The following is a 21,930-nucleotide window of genomic DNA, read 5'->3' as shown; positions in this document are numbered from 1 at the left end:
TCCACAGAAGTGACACGAGTTGTAAACAACAACCTAAACCCTCGCAGAAAGGAGCTGCACTTCCAAACACGCTCACGTGCAGATGTGCGTATCCCTGCAGACAGATGGTGAAAACAGACTGCAGCCCCTTTTTCCTTTTCCTGTCCCTATGTGTTCCAGGACAGACACCCCCACCCCACCAACACACACCCTGACTTCCCAGGATAACATCTGCTACATACAACAAGCTCCTTTTTCTGATATTTTTAGCCTCTCAGCAGGGAAAAAAAGGAATCAGAGATTTCTGGAGTCAAAGAGCTGCTTTCTGACAAGCTTAACCCCCCAACTATCCCAACCCAAACCCTCTCAGCCTGCCTTCACAGAACAGAAGCTGGATTCAACATTCAGTGAGCCGGACACAAACATGAAATTCACCTAATGTGAAAAAAAACAAATATAGAGAGAGCTCGAGTCATTCGAGGCCATGGAAATCTGGACACTCTAAAAATAGCGCTGATATTTGGACAGTGATGGACATTGTCTCTGACCAGGATGTGACCAGATGGTTTGAGGGCATAGACCTCTCTTTCACTTATGATATGATCCACTTTGTCAGATCATTAGGTTCAAGCTGCATTTTCATTGATCACATAATTAAAACACTGCAAACTCTCCTTTTCTTGATAAAAAAGTTTTGCTGAGATGTTTTATTGGCTTAATTGAAATATAAATCCACAAAACTGCAACAGAAAATTTTTTTATATCACATGGTTTTAATTGAATTTCTTGTTTTATGGAAACATCGCAATTGCGAAATTGTGTGTTTTTTTGACAGTAACAGAATATGGGTACATTTTTGCTCACATTTCTAATGTGACTGCAGCTTCTGTTAAAGCCTTCATGTGGCAGTGAAGGGCAGGTGCTTACAGTCTGTTCTGTAAGAGCTGCTGCTTAAAAGCACTTAATCACATAAACTTCTCTTAAAGATGATAAAATAATCAATTAAGGCTTCTTTCCTGACTAACTCTTAACCTAAATTGCACAAAGTTGAACAAAATTTGATTTGTGCTATTTCCTTTTTCATACATCGGCTCCCTCAATTGACATTTAATTAAAAATAACGGTTATCACATATGAAGTATAAAATTCCTTCTTTTTTCAATAAGCTCTATCTTCTGGTCTCTAGCTGGCTTAAGTTTCCATTTTCTCTTAATGTGATTGAATGAGCAGCTGCCCGTCTCACAATGTTGACCAATTGGGAAAAACGAAGGCGCAGTAATGTAACCTGTCAGGTTAGGTGGACGGACGATGAAAAGAAGGTACTACTTGAAAAAAATCTGGGGTGAAATGGTGGCGCTTCACGGAAGATTCTTGTAAGTTTGAGCAGCTAGTAATTGGTTTTAATGACAGTACTTTTTATGTTGTGTTTTGCTAAGTGTACAGTAAATCAGTGTATAATAGAGAAAGAAATTATTCAAATTTGATTGTGTCTGTATTCTGTTCGGGATGAAACATGGATGTTAGCTCCTCTGTTCTTTGAGCGGAAGCGTTGTGCTCATAATGGCCAAATGTTTCTGCACTGAATTCTTGAGTAAGTGGAATTATTGCATTCAAATTTATTTAGGTCTTTGTAATATGTGCTATGAGCTAATTTGGGATTTGTATACTATCTCAATGGTAGACATTGATGGGCTGTGAAGTATCACTGGACCAGAAACCTGGTAGACTTCATTCATTGCATGAGGTTCATCTCCATTCCACATGCAGGCAACGGCCTGAAGAAGCCTGAAACTTCATTGGTCTGGACTGAAGGGGGTTTGCGTCGGATCATCTATCATGACTGTGGGTTTCTAAGGGAACTGAGAGTGCACATTAGGAAAACCACACCTATGAGCTCAAAGGCTCCAAAAATAAAGTAATACAATCAACTAGTCATAAAGGACTAAAAATCCCAGGTATTTCTGTTAAACAGGAAGTGGTATGATTGAGCAATATATGTCTTTTTTCTCTGATCATAAATATCAGAGATATTTATGGTTTAAGATTTAAGTTTGGTTGATTTTCAATCAAAGCTGCAAGTTATAGGTTACACTTTGATTTTATTGCATTTATGGGAGGTTGCCATCTCTGTAAATATTGACCAGCTAAACTATTCTTAGCATCTCCTTTTGTTAAAGGAAAACTCTAGATTGGTTGAACTACCAATTCAATATAAATTACACACACAAACACACTTCTATCTATCTATCTATCTATCTATCTATCTATCTATCTATCTATCTATCTATCTATCTATCTATCTATCTATCTATCTATCTATCTATCTATCTATCTATCTATCTATCTATCTATCTATCTATCTATCTATCTATCTATCTATCTATCTATCTATCTATCTATCTATCTATCTATCTATCTATCTATCTATCTATCTATCTATCTATCTATCTATCTATCTATCTATCTATCTATCTATCTATCTATCTATCTATCTATCTATCTATCTATCTATCTATCTATCTATCTATCTATCTATCTATCTATCTATCTGTCTATCTATCTATGGCTTCTACTAAGTTTTTAATGCATATTAAGGCACCTTTGGTGTTTAAAGCGACTGTGATCTCTTATTCTTATCGAATACCAAGGGTCTACTGTAATGAGTAATGATAGACTCCTTTACAAATATCTCCACCAATAAATTTTGGCTTCCACCGTTCTTGCAACAAGAGGAAAAACAGATTTGGATTAACAGCTAGATAACATTGTCCAACCTTTCCTTTTCTGATAGCAGTTCGGTCATTTTTCTTTCGTGTGAACCCATGCGGATGAACAGACGTCAACACGCATTTTAATCAGATTGGAAAGTGGCCTTGAAGTAGAAAAAGTCCCACTTTCTGAGAAAACTTGGGCAGGAAATTCAAAGAAGCGTGTCACCTTCCAGTCAGGCTTGTGGGCAGCAGGTCCCATGGAGATACTTGGTGACCAGAAATACAATGCCAAGGCTTGTGTTTGGAGTACAGTCGGTAGTCTATATTTGTAATTACGGGGTGTAACTGAGAGGTTTGATGGTACAAGATGGTTGTGTTTACTTGGGACACCCTCTGGTCACTGCCAAACAGGAAGCTGAAACAGAGGCTGGTTGACGTTCCCTTGAGGCACATCCAGTTACTCTGGTTGCAGGTCAACACTAGTGGCTATTCACTCCCATCTGTGGCTCTACCAGGATGTGAATGAGAAGGATTTCCTTCAAGCTTAGTAGAAACTAAGAGAAGAATTTCAAATTGTTCAAACAACAGCATTACCCTGGGTAAAGTCAAATACTTACTACACATCATAGCACAGCTGGAATGTTTCTAACCCTAGCACATTTATATGTAACATCATATTCATAGAGAATGATGTATAATGTACAGTAATAAGAAATTCTCTGTATGTCCCAGTCGTGTTTGGACCTGAAGTCCTACTGGGGGAGCGGAAGTGGATCATGGCAACATGCTGACCTCATTAAAGGAACAGGCAGTCTCTGTTTCCTGCACTGCCTGTCCCACCCTTTGGATAAATGCAAACACACACGCACGCACGCACGCACACACACACAACAAGGCTGACTCCCATTTATTACTCACGCACACACAAGAGGTAATGCCAACAAATGATGCAGGGACCCAGATGCTGGTGGGAGACTCTCAATGGAGGGTGGAATTCAAGCTTGCAAGAATCAACAAACACATCAGTGAATGGCCGGGCGTGTTGGAGTGCATAAACTTAGTGGTTGGTTGAGAATGGATAACTTTGGGCGGTTGATCACCTTTAACACAAATGTTTCTTAAGGTTTGAGGTCATATTTCTTATTGCCATCTCAGAGTCTCTGACCTGTAGATACTGATTTAGCCACTTCCAATTTCCAATTAACAGCCCAAAATATTTATGTTCTACGTATCCCTGAGTGACAAAGCACCCAAACAGTAGATCTATCTTCACTTTATTTTTTGAAAACTATTTTTGTAATCCTTTTCTTCTCTTCTACGTGGTTCTTGTAAACGAGCAAACAATGGAGCAGAAAGAAGTACGAATTAGAACAACTGATTTTCCTGTCAACTTTTCATTTTCAGAATAACAAAGTGAAAAAGATCGATAGTTCACCCACTGCAGTTCAAATTTATTTTACTTTGGTAAAATACCTTTGAGCAGATAAACCATGTTATGCATGGTGTCTAATGTGTGTGTATGTGTATATATACACATATATATCTGTATATATATCACTATGAACTGAATGAAGTTATTTGCTGGTAGAACACTAATTACAGTTGAAATGTGCACTATGAATATTTCATACTTGCATTACTATAACAGCAAATCCCTGGGCTGGCCGTTGCCTTTCTAAGCATTTCCTCTTGATTCTTCTGTGCCTTCAGTTCTCTGTGTCAGAGTTGTGAACATTGATGTTGCTATTCCGCATCGTTTAAGTTGTAGTTTGTCAATGGCGGTGGAAAGTGTGAACAAAACCATTCAGTCCGTGTTAACCAGACTTCCAAATATTGACCAATTAAAGTTGAAGCTGGAGAAGTGCTTAACCCTCCCATGTTGTTGAGAGATGGTGTCATTTGGTCTCTGCAACCGTTTCATTCTGGGGTGGTTGCTTATGAGTTTTCTTTTAATGTGGTTTTGGGAACTGATGGTATGACGGGACAACCCCCTGCACTTTCCACTGACCAACTATGACATTTGCCATTTGCTCTTCCAGAGGGTCGCGCTAAGACCATGGGAGGGATAAGACATTTTATTGCTGGCAAAGATGTTGTGGCCCTCCTCACCACAGGGTTGTTTACAGCACACATCATTTCCTGTAAGCTTCATCAAACTGAGGCATTACATACGTCACGGCCATACGTTAGTGATTGGGTAAAATAAGATCCAGTTGTTAAAACTTCAAAAGAGTCTATGTCTCCAGCAAGTAATCGTTTCTCAGTAGCCGAGGATCCAGACTCACTGTATGAAGCAAAGCATAAAACAAGGGACTGATTTCCACCAGGCAAGTAAAAGTGACTCTCTCTCTCTCTCTGACAGCGTGATGTAACCTCTCCAGCTAATATAATTTGAACGACTGAAGGTCTGTTTTCTCCACTGTTAGAGAAATTTAGCACAAACAAAACTGCTCTATTCAAATCTGTCTAGGAAGCTTTACAAAAACCGGAGATCAGAAATCTTCCAAAAATAAATAAATAAAATAAAAAAATCTTTTTCAGTGCATCTATGTGCACCATTACTTTTTTTTTAATAAATGAAATTAAATGTAGGAGTTAAAATCTAATTTTCTTGTGTTTAATGTTAAAAATCAAACTTGTGGTATGGACACAAAACACACAAAACTTTTGTTGTTGCTGTTGGAAAACCTTTGCACCATAGCTGCACATGCAAACACATAGCATGTTGTCACAGTTAAGCACCAACCTACAGTTCTCCTGTAATGCTGGAGTAGCTTTTAAAAACGACCCTCTAATTATTTCAACTCATCTGTGAGTACAAATGATTTGTCAAATTAGCTACGAATCAAAGACTTAACTCCTCCAACTTCATTATATAACAGTGACCCTGGTAATGACAAGAACCCTGCCTTCTATCCAAGCAGTGCAGCTGCTGCCCTGGGAAAGGAAATGTTGATCCAGATGGAAATACGTCACAATTTAAAAGAAGAAATCATGAGACAGTTACACCCACATTTTACACTTTCAGAATAATCAGAACCAACTAGTTTGTCTTCAAAATAACCCTAGCTCAGTTTCACTAATATTTCCAATGTAGTCTTAAAATTGCTCATGAGAAACAGTTGAAACATTGTGAGTGTGTGTGAGAATGTTGAACATGTCACATGACCCTCTGTTCATAACCTCTAATGTCAGCTTAATGAAGTGCAACACTTTAAACAAGCTCTCAGAGGGGGGCGGCAAGAAGTCAATGCTTCTCCCATACTAACACATTGAGAGAGAGAAAACGACGAGATGAAATATCTGTGTGTGGAAATGAAAAATGGAATCTAGAATTTGGTATGCAGATGCAAGTTTTAACCCTCCAGAATCCTGAATGATTGTTTTGTAAAACCACTAAAGAGCTCAACTCTGAGGAAGAACTGCTGCACATGAAAACTCCTCATCCTATATCCGTCTTCCACTCTGTTAACACACACTCACACCTCCAAGTCAGTCATAGAAAACTGAAAACCAAACCCTCCAAACTCCCTACCTTGTCTGACTCCCTTTCCCAAGCTCACCTTGTTCATTTTCCCGCTCATCATGTCCCCAGTTTCAGACGCAGCGCCTCATTCCCGGTGAAGCCATCTACAACATGCCCTGCTACAGACTGTGTGAGGTAACTTGTTTTCTTTGCTCTGGTCCTCCCAGGGATCTGGGACTGCGAGGTGGAGCTAAATCCATGTGTGGAGTACTATTACTGTGAGCTAAAAGCCTGATTGGTCGCTTCCAGGAGGGGAGCGTTAGGGTCTGGATTTCAGATTGGCTGAATTGTCCAACAATGCAGTCAGCGGAGAAACTTCTTAGTTTCAAGCATTCAGGCACTTCAGGGTTATTTTTAACCATAATGTTTTGTGATCTGCTTAAAAAAATGAAATCTGTTTAACTTACAACTTTGACTTTTAGACATACAGATACCATGTTTATAAGACAAAGTATTAGATCTTTTGGTAAAAATAGAATAAGATAGAATTTTGATTAATAAGAAAATCAAAATTTTCTGCATTGTGTTTCTGACAGCATGTTAGGGCCATGATAGATAACAAATGAATACAATTCTGCCCAAAAATTTAGAAGTTTTCAGAAATCTGAGATTAATCTCAAATATTTTCTAGAAAAAAATGTGACATTTCTGAGTGTCAAAAGTTTAACATTTTCAACTTTTGAAACTCAGAAATGTTTTTTTTTCTTCTAGAAAATCTTTGATAATATTTTAAAAATTTCCTAAATTTTCTGTCAGAAACTTATTCCAAATTCTTTTTCTATCTGCAATGTCCCTAATACAACCAGTATGTTACAGCCAGTAGGTAAAAGTGGATCCAGACTTGCATGGCTTCTTATCTGAACAGGAATTTGTGACAAAAGCAGCTAATTGCAAATTTGGAAACATCTTATCTTTTCATGCGGCTCTAACATTTTTGAAATTTAAAGTACATCTTTTACTTTAAACACACGTAAAGGCCTTTGTATCAGGTCTGAAGTTCAAGTTTTTGGTGAAAATGAGGCTCATATTTCAAAACAAAAGGTGAGGATGCCACTGCAGTACTGGAGCCATCTAATCCTACCTGTAGTGGTGATATTTGAACGTATTGAGGTCAGCAATCAAATGGCAGCTGTTTGGGTAGCCTTTCCTCCAATTATGTACGAAACGCTAAAACAACAAAGTTCCTGTTCAAATTAGATACTTAAAAATATATTTTGAAAAAAGGTCGTTTCAGTGATGTGGTACTTTATGCAACCAGACTGAAACTTCTCACATATGCAATTGTCTTCTGAAAAACCTTTCAGCTGTATATTTAAAAAAATAGAATTTTACTTTGTGATCACATCTCCGTCTGGTTTAACGTTTGTTTGTTTGGTGATAATTTTTTTTGCAAATGAATGGTTTCAATCGGAGTCATAACCATACGCTTTTTCACAGTGAAAATTATTGTGACTACATGTTCAGTATATTACATCTTCATTATATTTATCAGTTTATAAACTTATTAACAATATTATTTTTTATGGATCATTACCACACAGAACTGTAAAAGGTTCTGTGTGGTCCGTTCTTTGCAGAAACATCCCAGCAGAGACGGCAATGCTTAACTGTGGGTCAGTAGCATGTCCTAGTGGTGAAATAGAAAATTGCAACTGGAAAAAAAAAAAAAAACTATTAGCAGTTTATCACCTTTATCCAGTTTTTATTTAGAACTTCTCTACATCCAAGATCTTTAACTGGATCTTTAGATTGTGATGTTTGAAAACTGGACTAATCTTTCCAAGTTTTTTTCTGCAATAGTAAAGCATTTATTTATAATGCATAGTTCAATATGATTAAAGCGAAAAAAAGTGCTTATGATCAACAATACTCTGTACTCAGGGATAAATGCACATACATTCCTTTCAAGTTGCACGTCTCTGACTGTAAGCTCTTAATATTCTCCAGTCTGAGACTTTTGTCTGCTGCCATAGTCTCTTAGTCACTTCCATATGTGTAGCACTCATGAGAAGGCTGCACAGTATAGTAGTGCCAAAAGGAAGTTTGAGTTATGGCATGTGTAGTAACCCCCCCTCGACCGTCACTTACCAAAAATCATGTGCAGTAATGCACTCCGTTCCTTCTGCTCAAAGATTCCTAATTCATACAGAGAACATGCCTTAAACCTGTAGACATTTCTTCATATCAAAAGCACAAGATTTGATGTATATTGTTGGGATCAAAAGGACACAGAGTTAAAATGTGCACAGAGTTAAAATGCACATTTTATTTGCATTGTCCACCACAATGCAAATGTTACCACAAAATAAAATCCAATGTAACCACTGGTCGTTAGAGGTCACTTGTTTGTCAAATAGGCCTCAAAGGTTTGTTGATGAGAATGAAAAGTGACAGACGGAAGAACAACACAACAGACAGGTCAGGGAGGAAGTTGTGGAGAAGATTAAAGTATGTCTGGATTCTTAAAATAATGTCCAAACCTACATGGCGCTGTGTAAAGAAATAAAATAATAAGTGATTTTCCCCCTAACCCTAATAACTGGTTGGGAAACCCTTAACAACAACAACTGCCATCAAGCATTTACAATAATTTGCCTGGAGTCTTTTCCAGCTGTGGAGGAATTTTGGCTCAGTCATCTTTGCAGAATTGTTGTAGTTCCTCCACATTGGATGATTTAACATGAACAGCCTTTTTAATCTCATGCCACAGCATCTTGATAGAATTCAGGTCAAGACTTTAACTACGCCACTCCAAACTCTTCATTTAGTTTTTCTTCAGCCATCCAGATGTGGACTTGGTTTTGTGTTCTGGATAATTGACCTGCTTCAGAACGCAAGTTGGTTTCAACTCTTTTAGAATGTTTTGGTTGATCACAGCATGACGTCCAGGTCCTGACGCAGTAAAGCAGCCCGGACCACCACACTACCACCACCATGTTTTACTATTGGTATGATGTTTTTTCTAGTGTTACTGTTATGCCAAACAGAACACAGACCTTCCAAAGAGTTCAGATTTTATCTCATCAATCCACAGAATGTTTTCACACTACTGTATCCCTCCAGCACTGTGCTGTAAGAAATATTTCTGTATTTAACAGTGAAAAACAGTAAAATTGACAGAAAAAAATAGTAAACTATAAAAAAATTTAAAAATGTTAATTTGATGTGAAATGAAATGGTAATTTGTACATATCACATCTGTACCGTATTTTCCACACTAGAAGTCGCAGTTTTTGTCATAGTTTGGCCGGGAGTGAGACTTATACTCCGGAGCGACTTATGTGTGAAATTATTAACACATTATTATATCATATCACATGTTATTTTCACACTAAACCACAAGAGAGCGCTCCAGGCCTGTGATGATAATGTGTGCGGTAGAAGCTACCTCCGGAGTTAGCGGAGTTTTTTAAAAGCGACACCGAAGATGAAGATTTAGTGATTTGGAGAGACACGGATGGTTTGGTAAACGTGTTAGCATGTTATTTATGCTATACTTAACTGAATAACTTACCAGGGACGTTCTCAGTTCATTGTTCACATGTCATGTAATGTTAACATATCGTACAGTTATTCAGCCTCTTGTTGCCGCTATTCTATTTTTATTGCCTTTCAAGATGACATGTCTGTTCTTGGTGTTGGATTTTACGAAATACATTTCCTTCAAAAACACGACTTATACTCCGGTGTAACTCATAGTCCGGAAAATACGGTACATTTATTGTATAGGTTGTTTTCATGTTAAGTTTTAGAAAAAATGCTGGTGTTTTCCTTATGGCAAAATATTTTGCTTTCTTAATGGTAATTTCCATGATCACAATGCATCTAATCATCAAATAATTTTTATTTATTTATTTTTTTTACTATGGAATCTACCATACTTTTTTCTTTCTTTACAGTATTCTTTGTCTGTCAGTCACACTGAATCCCCATAAACTGCAGTTCAAATTGTGGCTCTATTGTGGCAGAATGTGTATAAAGTTCAGTTGGTTTGCATGAACAGAAATAACAAGGGTGGAGGAGGGGATAAAGAGGTGAAGAAAGGTGGACTAACAAAATAAGAGGGGATCAAGTGAGGCAGGAAGTCGGTGCTTGGTATGGAATGAGGGGTTAACTTGTGGGTAAAGTGGGGGAGGGTCATTTTGGAAGAAAGTTGTGGTTACTGTGTATGGAACGCGGTCCAGGGTAATAAATTTAGACATTTCGTACTCTTTTGGTAAACACCAAGACTAAATCATGAATCTAAATGTCACAGCACAGCAAATGGTCCCAGCTGACAACAAACTGCAAGGTGTTCTGTGTTGCTTGACAAATTACATGGAACAACAGGTGGGCTTCTGCTCTGTCTGCAAGACGGAATTTACTGTCCAGAGGAAAAGGAAGGCCTTGGACCCCTCTTGAAGGTAAATGGGAAAGAGTTAAACAGAGAAGAAACTGCGGGCCAAGAGGAAATGAGGCTGGAAAGGGTGGGTCGAGACAGGGGCGGGGAGGGGGGACAATGATGGATTGTACAAGACAGCACTAAGCCAAAACCTGATCAGGTACAGCTGTTTAAATGGGCAAAAACCCTGAGGAAGAGGACATGAGATACAGAAAGGATACCACTGAGCACTTGTTCACATTTGATAAAATCCTCTCTGTGAAGACCTCGGTGGGTCCAGCTCAACATTTTTGCGTGTCAGAGAAGAAAATATTTTGGTGCATAGTTTCCCGGGAGAGGGTGTTTCTTTTCAGGGCGGAGCTGGGATTTGTTGGAGACGTACTGAGGGAGGAAATGGTTTGTGTCTTTCCCCTTCTTTTCCCTCGATCAGCTTTCATCTGTGTGACTGCTACATGAAAACAAGCAGCATTCCTCAAATCCATCTTGGAGTTTGGGACAGATCTTTGTTTGCAAGCCACAGGAATCCAGTCTACGACAGTCTTCCCAAAGGCCTGGGCTTTATTGGGGGAATTTACCTCCCTTTTTCTTCCCACACATCAAGGAGTGTCAGGGTTACATCTATTTTCATTCTGTTCGGTTCTTTTCCATTCATAGGGTATGTCTGTGTTTAAGTCTCACTGGTCACTGTTCCTTCCTCTGATGGGTGTGTGTTTGCTGTGAATGCTTGTGGCTAAAGGCGCCTATATTGGTCATCTAAACTAAATCTTGAAAATAAATTACAGGAGAACAAAAAAATATATAAAACTCCTGACACAAAGCCAAGTTTCTATATGACTTGAAAGTTAACAGCATGTGCAAGTTAAGGCAAAAGAGTGTGTGTGCAGTTTTAAGTTCCTGCTCACTCGAAGAATCAAGAAGCATCTTATGTCCAAATGTCATTCTATTTCAGATTATGAAAGTTGAGTATGTTTTTCTGATGCAAAACGAGCCTCATCAAATCTCATCTCATCAAATACATAATGATCATGATATGACCAAAAAAGGTATTTCTAATGAGAATGTATCAAAAGGATTTATTTACTGGTAATACTGAAAACTTATGACAGAAGTTTACAATATGGATGTCAAATATCCAGATTGAAATATGGATTTGCAGAAAATATGGATCTGCCTGTAAGCAACAATGAGGAACGTGAAACACATCTTGAACCAGGGTTGGTCAACAGTTTGAATTAAGATGGACCAATTATAATAAATTTAATACATGGAAAAATATCAATTTCTAAAAAAAGTCATGTTTTTGCATTGGGATGAGGTGTTTTTTTTTTGGCCATATCGAAACAGATGTACTTCACTTAACTGCAATCGAAACAATTTGAATTACTCAAGTTGTGTGATCAACAGTCGACTATTACTAAGGGAGAAAACCACGAAGAAGACAACAGGAAGGAGTAGGATGATTTATTTTTCTTACAACAGTGTGCAGCTGGCTCTACTAGAGCTCTCACAGCATCACACAATTCATAAAAAATTGTTATTCCAAAGTGTTGAATCCATCGCCTTTCCTTAAAATTGCTGACTACAATTTTCCCAAAAAGATGCTCGTGTAGCTGCTCCCAAGTACAAAGGGTTCGTCTCTCCGACGTCTGAATAAGACGCAGACTTCTCCGCTGATGGTTGATGGATGAGCGCTAACGCCATGGCTGATTTGTGAATATATCACATGCTACTGTTTACATCCGTCGCTGCCAGGATTTTTAGTGACTTATGTGAGCAAACCTATTCACTTGTGATTTAAATGTATTTAATTATTATTAATTTAATGGAAACATTGCAATTGCAATATCGCAGTAAAGGATGTTAATGTTACTTTAAAATGCTGCAAAATAACTCAGGAAAAAAATGTTTTAAATGTTGAAATATTTAAAAAGAAATGAATAGATATTTTCCAGGATTGATTAAAGTTCAACATACAAATATTAAGAATTGAATGGTGTTTCAGACAAACTCAGTCTGTCAGGCATTAGTCTGAATTAACTCATGCTTAGGACCATGATGGAAACCTTTTCAGAATATTCCATTCAAGTGTCTGAAATTTAAATTAAATTCCCAGAACCAACACTTAAAACTTCCTGACTTCAAGGAACATTGTGACTTTAGGAAGTTCTAACCTCCTGCCATCATGCATATCTACACTAGGGAAACTGACAACTATCCTCGTTCGTGTGACAATGAAAGCTTTAGAACAAAGCTGCAGGCATACTGCTCTCCTTCCTCTGCCAAACGAAGTTGGCAGACTAACTTCTGTATTTATGTTTGACTTGCACGTAAGTCTGGTAATGACTCTCAGACTTGTGCCCTTTGCATCACAAGTTAAATGTCTGCTTGCCTGTAAAAATGTAACTCTCAGATCAACAGAGGTGAGTCCATAAAAAGAAGTCATAGCGAGTGAGTTTTGAGGACGAAATGTGACTGTTTTCAATCTGTTTTTCAAAACTCAAAACACTTGGAGCCGAATATGTATCCCCTCTGATCTATGACCTGAGCAGAGAATGTGGACCTTATTATTTTTTTTTTTTGAAGGAGCAATATTATGTGTTGTCCAGGCACATTGTGTCAGTTTATAGCACAATCAAGAAACTGTTACCTTCAGTTGCTGTGTGTATCAAATATGGCTTAAAATACATTTTACTTCCTAATTTTACTCCTTGAAATTTTTACCTCTGTCTCTTTCAAAACTGTTACCTCTGTAACTCTGCCTTAAAGGGAAGTCATCACTACGTCGCTCCTACATTAATCCATTCACAACATTTAAAACTGATTATACAACCTAATGAGAATGAGGTCGTATAATGAGCTCAAATAGTGTGCAGTTCCACCAGATGTTAGCTAATTACTTCTGACTAGTCTGAATGAGCTGCTGTATGAGTCGGAAGCTTTGAAACTTGGAAGTTGCAGCTCCGAGGAGGAGCTTCAGTTGGTATGTTTTTGATGAAAGAATGATATTTTAACAAGCTGTAAAGCTCCAAAAGTCAATTTAACAGAATATTGCTCCTTTGAAGCTATTGACTCTGGTGTTCAGATCCAGAATCCAGTAGTAAAAATGATTTTTTTGTTTGTTTTACTGATACTCTGCTGCGCAATAGTCCTGGCATAAGGAAGCGTAATTGTTGAAACTAATTCCACAATCAGTTTTCTGAGAATGCTACTCACTGAATCTTTAATTAGCTTTTTCTGAGGTCTTGTAAACATAAATAAGAATTTAATGTGAGGAACCTATTTATATTGTGTGAGAAACATCTATTTCCCAATATTGTTGCCATTATGCAATCATTTTGAGCAATGTTTTTTTTTTTTTTCTTTAGTCCTGAAAGATCTTGGTTTGGTCTACAAATATATACATGTGGTTCGTGCCAGAAAAATACAAACAAATCATCAAGTTCACGGTTCTGAGCAGCAACATGCCTCATGTGTCTTCGAAAACATCAACAAATTATGACTTTAAAAGAATGTATCGTGAGAAAAAAGACCATAAATAGATGCATGTTTGTCTCCTCTTGCTCGGGATAATTTGGATCCGACCAGTTCCCACACCCCTAGTCGTCCGGGTCAGTCACCACAGGATGACGTAGTCCAGAAAGCTTCACATTCCCACGCTGCTCTGCATGTGATTCAGAGCCACTGGGACCCAACACACACACATACATGTAGAATGTTCATAGAACACGATGGAATGGAGCCATGCTCCAGAGCGTTGTGACTGTGGGTCAGAGGTCAGGGTTCTGAGTGTTCTTCTGGTGGCTCCAGGACAGGCGGCCGGCCTGCCTGTGTTTACATGACGATAGCTTTGTGGCATCGCTATGGTCGCCACAACAGAGCCATTGTAGCTGCGCAGATGTGCTGTGATGCCATGATTATCCACATCTTTTAAACAAAGAAAATACATTCTCACATTACTTGGAAAGGGAATTTTGTATTTTGGAATCTAATCCTCTCCTGCACCTATAACTTTCAATTTATAGTTCAGTTTTCTTTCTTTCTATAGTTTGAGGAGGTCTGCAGTCTATTCCAACTGCAGTTGGGTCAAAGGTGGGAAGCACACCACCAGCACATCAAAGCTACAGGATGTAACTTTTATAAAAAAAAAAAAAAAAAATACATATTTGTTAAAGCTGTCACTATGTTGTGACCCTGTAGTGTGAGACAGTCTGTGAAAAGATCAACCTCCTTCACTTACACCATGAGCTGCTATTGTTGTCTAAAAAAAAAACAAGGCTCCCAGTTAAAATGACCAATCAGAGCCAGGAGGTGGGTCTTAGTGATATCAATCAATGCCATGTACTTTGTGCTAAATGTGCTAACAGTGAAGAAACAACTTGCCATGACAGAGAGACAGTTTATCTGCCGTCATCAGTGGGCCTGGTATCTAGCTTGAGTATCCACAACAAACTCTGCTAGCTGCAGTGGATCAAAGAGCAAGAACAGGATCTCCTTAAAGAGGCCCTAATTCAAGACGTCAAATTTCTTTTTAAATGAAGTAGTGTTTGGCATATACAGCATACTTAATATTGCCCCTTCTAAAGATTAAAAAGCAGGAGTGAAGACTAGAGCCTGTGAGATAAATAGTGAATTGAAAGCAATTTTGAGCTGATGAGCAAACTAAAACCAGGTGAGACGTGGTAAGTAAAACCGAAGAGTAATTTAGAAGATAATTACTAATCTACAACCAGGTGTGAGATGATTAGTGAACTCAAACCAGGTGGGACATACAGTAGCTAAAGTAGGACTAGATGTGAGATCATTGGCATTTTTAGCTCATATTTTATTAACTCATTTAATTGAATCAATTCCTTTAATTACTTGTTGCTGTCTTGGTAATATTTTGTTTTATTTTGATCTTAGATTTCAACCCCGTATAAATAAAGGGTAAATACAATGTTTTTAAATAGACAGTTTTGAACCGAATGAAACAATTTTCAGTATCGAACAGCATAACAGAGAAACTGTGAACTACTATCTGGTGGGAGATGATTATCAAAATAGTGTCAAGTAGGAATATGCTACACAGTATACAGTAGAAATAAAATTTGGCCTACAGTAGAGATCTGCAGTCTACCGGCTATCCACGATAATGTCTGTTGATGACGTAACCATGTGGGATCAAAACAGAGCATGCAGGAAGCAGCATGGCTGAGAGTACAAGGGAAGAGCACATTAAAAAGGCAGATGCAAAAACATAAATTATCTGGACCTGGTTCATGTTTAACCTCCCACAGTCTTAGCACAATGCTCAAGAGGAGCGCTGCATATGTCACGGTCAGACAGCGGCGAAGCGATTTGTAAAAACGCAATCCAAAAGGATTGGTGCATTCCCCGCCGGGACGTGCACGAGATTAGACCGCAGGACGGTTAAACAGTCAGACCAGGAGCAGAAAAATGGAATTTACAAAGAGTCTGAAATAGAGAAAATACAAGCCATTGGTTTTACCATCTTAAAACAACATAATGTAGTTAAGTGAATAGTGGTAATGCTTCTAACTACAAGTTCCAGTCACAATACTGGGAATTAAAACCAGGATTTAATGCAGACATCCATTAAATTAAGGTTATTGTGTTCTACATAGAGACAGATTTTTTTATTATTTTTTTATTTTACTTTTATTAAGCCACTTACTTATTGTTATGCTGCTGCCCAAGATTGCCAGGTCTCACTTAAAATTGTAATTCTTTTTAAGGAAGACTTGGTAATGATAGGCAGTAACATAAAACAAAAGTTACAAACAAATGGCATCAATTTGAAAACGAGTGTTAATACAAATATATATTCCGCTCAATTAGTATGGGATTTTGTTTCCCTTTCCACTGTAAGTTATATATAAATTGTATTGTGATACACATTGTTTCTGCCACCTATTGTAATAAATATTGTGATTTGAATTTTATGCCATCTCGCACATCCCTAATGCCGCACATCCCTAATGCCAAGTGTGAGAAAGTTCTTTATCTCAGGTGTGAATTAAGTAAAGGAGAACCAGGTGATACAAAAACAGAAGAAATGACAACCAGACACAAGCTTGTGGACAGAAACTGGATCCATCATAATATTAGCCCTAAAATATAAACCTTCAAGGTCATCCTAATAACAGATACAGAACCAATCAACTGCAGTCATACATTGAGCAATAACAATCCTGACACAGAAATCTCAGATGTTTGGACAATATCTACACAGAATCCTCAAGATTTCTCATCCATATGCTACAAATGGCAGAAATAATATGCCTTTTCAAGTCTTAAATCAGAGTGTAAGCAAATCTCAAAAGTAGCAGACTGTAGCACTTATGGTGAAGTGAGGTGAAGATCTAAATAAAGTCTCATCCCACACACATGCACACACACCTCGTCCACATGTACCAACCTTAGTGAGCCTCATCCTCACACTGTCACTCCTCTCCAGACTCCTTCTCTTCAGAGACGAACTTCGGACCACCGGCACCGGTTGCACCTCTCCCTCCCCACACCAATCCGAGCTCAGGACACAACCCATATAGGTGGTCGGGGTCCGGGAGTCCCTCTCTCTCTTCTCTCTGTCTGTTCACCCTGTGAGTCTTCTTCTCCGCCTCCGTCCTCCTGGGCAGCTGTTTTTGTCAGCTGGAGAGGAGGAGACCGAGGCCCTCCCCCTTTTCCTGGCTCTTGCTCTGGAGTATACACTTTCTCTACCCTTCTCTACAACTTTTACCTAAACACTCTCTTTTAAAAACACCTCACTGCTTGCTACCCCAAGGATCCGCCAACTTTGTTTCGTAAAACATGACTTTTGTTGATTGGTCCCTCCTTTTCTCCCTACATCCCTGTTTCCTCTTTCAAAGCATCAAAACTCAGATTCAAAAACTCATCCCACGCTTCCTTCGTCTCTGTCTCTTTTCCCGGTGCGCCCATCCCGAAGACAACATACACTCTAAAAAGTGTATTTGGGCTGTAGTTAATGTTATGGCCTTTTTTACATTAACCTGACTTAATTGTTTGGCTTTAGTTATGTCAACTTACTTTCATGAGTTCAATTAACTTAAAAGACACACATTTCATTTAAAACAAACGGTTAACTTTGAGTTGACGTGAACCAATTAAGTTGAATGCAGTTTTACGTCTGACGTCATTACGCAAGCTTTGCCCGAGACAGATCCACTTCTTGTACCGACCGCTTGTGCAGCCGCCATTTCTTCTGACCATCGACTGTCCACCGGATTGTAAAACAGTAAGTATTCTACACATCATGGCAAAATATTATTTAAACGGTGTAAAAATATTAATGACTTTTTCTACCTTTAATTTGAAACAGTTAACTGTTTTTAACGTCGAAGTATCATCAGTTATTTGCTTTGAACACATTTGCTAGTTGTAATTTGCCGCGCTATTCGGCATGTTTGAACTTAACTGCTCTGTTAGTTAGTGAACGTTTTTTTGAGTGTGTACTTTTTATTTGACCCTAAAGAACTTAAATAGCTGGAAGCCGGGTATGTAGTGAAAAACATGAAATGTGATTTAGACTGGAGACGTTCAGGGCTGGTGCTGGTGGACCGAGAACTGCTGGCGTGTTCCGGTCGGAAGCTAGACTGGGTCAAAGTGTGGGAGCAGCTAATGCACTGCAGTGGTGGCCAGATTTTATAACAAGAACTACTGGACAGGTTGATTTTTTATGGGTAATCTTAACGTACAGTTACGGAGGTGTTAGTGTTATACGCAAAACTAATTTAATGTGACGCAACTGCGCTCTGCTTGTCACTTGTCACCGTGAGCTGCGGTCAGGGAAGCCATTTGTTCCAATTGTCACCTGCTTACTGACGACATGATATAAAACGCATAATATCCTGACTGCGCTAATAATCCATAAGATGTCATTTTTCTTAAAAAAGCAAAAAACAAAATAAGCAATTCATGTTTGTAGGAACTTTGAGTTTAATTTCTCTTTCCCACTCTCCAGGCCTGGAGCCAAGCATCATCAGACCATAGAAGGTAAGCCATATTTGCTTCACTAAGCTTCTAATTTAGAAAAAAAAGTTAAGTTATTAGTTAATATGCTGTATTGTATCAATAATATGAAAAACATATACTCTAAACTAATTCAAAAATAGTTTCGATAAATAACATCATTTTAAAGTAAAAGGAATAATAGGTGGTCAAAGAACGAGATGAAATTAATTTCCTCCAAAGGGTTGATGAGCTCTCACTCAACATGGGGTCAGAAGCTCAGTCATCTCGGAGAGGCTGAGATTAGAGCTGTTGCTCCTCTACATCCAGTGGAGCCATCTTTATGCCCTTTTTTCAGATTGCCATGGCAAGTTCAAAACCTGCAAGACTGAAGGTGATTCTAGGAGAGAGCAACACTGAAAAACTGACTCTTCCAAATGGCATACCAGATTCTCTGGATGATCTTCTCAGCAAGGTGAAGGATACCTTTGGTTTAAAGACCAACATCAGACTGCAATATATGGACAAAGACTTTGGTAATGACTTCTTCAACCTCAGCTCAACTTCTGACCTTGTGGACTTGGGAACAGTCAAGGTGATTCAAGAAGAAGCAGTTCAACCTTTTGTTGATGTCATTGAAACAGCTCCATCTTCTTCTGCAGTTCACTCAGATGACAGCAGTTCTTTAGCTTCAAATGACACTATACTCCTCTCCTCCCCTGAATCCTTCTCATCGCGAACAAAACAATGGCCAGCCAACTTTCCCATTCCCATGTTTTCGTATGACACTGAACGTCAGCTACAGAAGGGGAATTCTGAGTATCAGGCAAAAAACAAAATATTGACAGTCACCCCACGAATGAAGACTGACATCCTAAATAGATTAGTAGAAGAGATCTACAGATACAGAGCCTATCCAGAGGACGCACAGTTCTGTGTAGTTGCAGAGGCCTTGATTAAAAAACCCATGTTTAAAAGAGCCTGGTTCATTCAATGGTTGCTACGGTTGGAAACAAAGGCTGAAGTACAAAATGGGAAACTACAGGACTCTACTCAAGTTTTCAGGGATGTCCAGAATTGTCTGTTAACGCACTTAAATCCAAAGCCAGTACTTCAGTGTTTCCCGCTGCAAAAATAAAGAAGCCAAGACGAGCTGAAGCCAACTTCTATCCTTCCTTTCCAGTGGGAGAAACACAAGAAAGTATGGAAAAAGAGAGAATTGAACTCTTGACAGCAATCAAAAGGAGGAACAATGACAAGGTCATTGCGGAGAAAATGGCTCATACCTTTGCCTACAGGCGTCAGGAGGTGGTGAATGAAGAACCTGGCATAGAGGATTTCAAGGACAGATGGCCTGCCCTGTTCCAACAGAAAGAGGTAGTAATGCAGATTGAGTTTTTACTTAGATTTTGGAATGATTGGTCAGTATTTATTTAAGTCATTTTGTAAGATACAAAATAAGTTTTATTTTGTTTCTCAGATTAATGCGGAGTTCCTGAGACTCATGGCTCTTCCCTTGAGCAGACTTTCTTTGCCCAGTTGGACAGGCTCTCAAGTCAGCTGATTAAAGTCATCAAAGCCAAGGGAGGAGCAACACGTGCAAAAATAGCTGGAATCATGAGAATCTATGATGAGGTATGGATATCATCGATAGGAACACTGGGGGACATTTACCATTTTTAATTTAAAACAAAGAAGTTAAAGTCTCTAATTACTTTCAGACTTTTGTTTTAATTATTAATACTTGATACACTTTGTGCAAAGGTGATATCACTCAAAGAAAGCAAGTTTAACTGTCTTATGTATTTTTAGTGGATTTAGTTAGTCTGTATTGTGGTTCATTCATGAATTTCATAAAATACACCTTTCTGTCCAACTTGCCAGAAATTAGTGCTATTTAGTACATTTTTTTGAGCTTATTTTAAAATTTTAATTTTTTAAATGGTAGACATATCAATTTTATGCTGCAAGATAAAATACAAACAACAAATGATATTCATTAGTCCTAGTAGATTGTGCTAAGAAAAAGCCTTAACCTCAACAATATAGTCTAGTTTCACAAATTGAGACTTGAAGCATAAATTTTGGCAGAGGTGGAATTTGCATAATTTTGAAGAGCATTATTAACCCGGTGGACATGTGGGCTGCACATTATGGTATTTGAATATATTACTGTTACATCAGAAATCTTGTCAGAGATATGGAATATTGATAACAATACATTTTCTCCAGGTGGAGGACATTGGGATTCGAAGGGAATGTGTTCTGAAAGGGCTCATCACCTTTCTTGGAGAGGATCCAGAAGACCTTATTAAGGAATACAGTGTAAGTTTCTTTTAAAGGTTTGAAGCCGCATCTTAACCCATTCAGGAAAATTGAAAAATTCAATGTCAGTTGCTTGTACCTTTTTAAATTATTTCTGGCCTGCATTTTCTATATTTAAACATCTTTTTAATACATCAGGCAGATTTGGTGTCAGAATTGTAAATTTAACATGGTTATGTCCTGCTTAAATCCAACAGTGGTGTGCTTTGCTATTCAGCAAAGACCATTATCTAACTTCACTATCAACTTCATTTCCTGTTCACCAATATAACAAAACAAGTTAATAAGAATGTTTTAGTCATGCTATTTTCATACCAGCTCCAAAATATCTGATAAGTAACAGAAATATGCATTTTGTGTTGATTTCCAACCTAAGATGACCATTGGCTTGGACTACTATTCTGCTTTGATGTATAATCTATGAATTTGTTTAAGCTAAAACCTGCAATATGACAAAACACATATAAAGTTACATCCTTGTATTATCTTTTCTAAAAACCTTAAAAATCACCCTTTGAGTTATTCAATTTTTAATGCAACTTTGAACTTGGAAAATTTATCAAGGATATTTCAGATGCCATAAACGATTCTCTTCAATTCACAAGCTGTACACTTGTACTTAATGCTTGCATTTATAAGGCTTTTATTTGTCAACTGACAGATTAGTTACAGTCTTCAAGTTTAACATATGGTTTCTCACTACAGGGCAGCTGTGGAGATGATGCCCAGATGGATCTCAAACAACTCACCCTGGCAATATTTGTGATTCGGAAGAAGGGAGAGGGATTGGAAGAATCCCAGAAGACATTGGCATTGTCATTGAGGGAGTGGAGGTGTTGCATGACCTGACTTCAGTTGCCTCAGCATGTGCCCTGCTTCTGGGTTTGATATATGCCCTTAACCTGGCTTATCCGAAGCCTCTGCGCTTCACATTTGAAGTGTTTCAAAAAATCTTCATGCAACTTGACCAACACAAAATGTCTCCTAAAGTTCAGAATTTGTTTGGAAGACTTCAGACCTCTCAGTAAAGACAATTGTAT

General features: G+C 38.2%; 1 protein-coding gene and 2 long non-coding RNA genes across 6 annotated transcripts in view; 2 read left to right on the top strand and 1 right to left on the bottom strand.

Moving 5' to 3' along the window:
* Positions 1-17,546, bottom strand: part of tns2a (tensin 2a) — a 62,316-nt gene extending 44,770 nt beyond the window's left edge. For 3 of the 4 annotated variants that reach the window (XM_055048338.1, XM_055048341.1, XM_055048340.1), the window contains exon 1: positions 17,016-17,546. In XM_055048338.1, the coding sequence (XP_054904313.1) occupies positions 17,016-17,144 (129 nt within the window). In that variant the 5' untranslated portion in view covers positions 17,145-17,546. Of the gene's footprint in view, positions 1-6,253; positions 6,369-17,015 lie in introns of those variants that run through there. The other variant, XM_055048342.1, reaches the window with a different exon arrangement.
* Positions 17,547-17,709: 163 nt separating this feature from the next.
* Positions 17,710-19,521, top strand: LOC129371767 (uncharacterized). Its single transcript, XR_008607198.1, has 3 exons — positions 17,710-17,852; positions 18,579-18,610; positions 18,924-19,521. It is a non-coding gene; the product is annotated as an uncharacterized LOC129371767 (long non-coding RNA).
* Positions 19,522-20,091: 570 nt separating this feature from the next.
* On the top strand, positions 20,092-21,683 carry LOC129371766 (uncharacterized). Its single transcript, XR_008607197.1, has 3 exons — positions 20,092-20,200; positions 20,798-20,890; positions 21,596-21,683. It is a non-coding gene; the product is annotated as an uncharacterized LOC129371766 (long non-coding RNA).
* The last annotated feature ends 247 nt before the right edge of the window (positions 21,684-21,930 follow it).

Source organism: Poeciliopsis prolifica, unplaced genomic scaffold (genome assembly GCF_027474105.1).
Source record: "Poeciliopsis prolifica strain line A6 unplaced genomic scaffold, Auburn_PproV2 SCAFFOLD027, whole genome shotgun sequence".
NCBI classification, from domain to species: Eukaryota; Metazoa; Chordata; class Actinopteri; order Cyprinodontiformes; family Poeciliidae; genus Poeciliopsis; species Poeciliopsis prolifica.
This window is presented reverse-complemented; position numbering and strand designations above follow the sequence as displayed.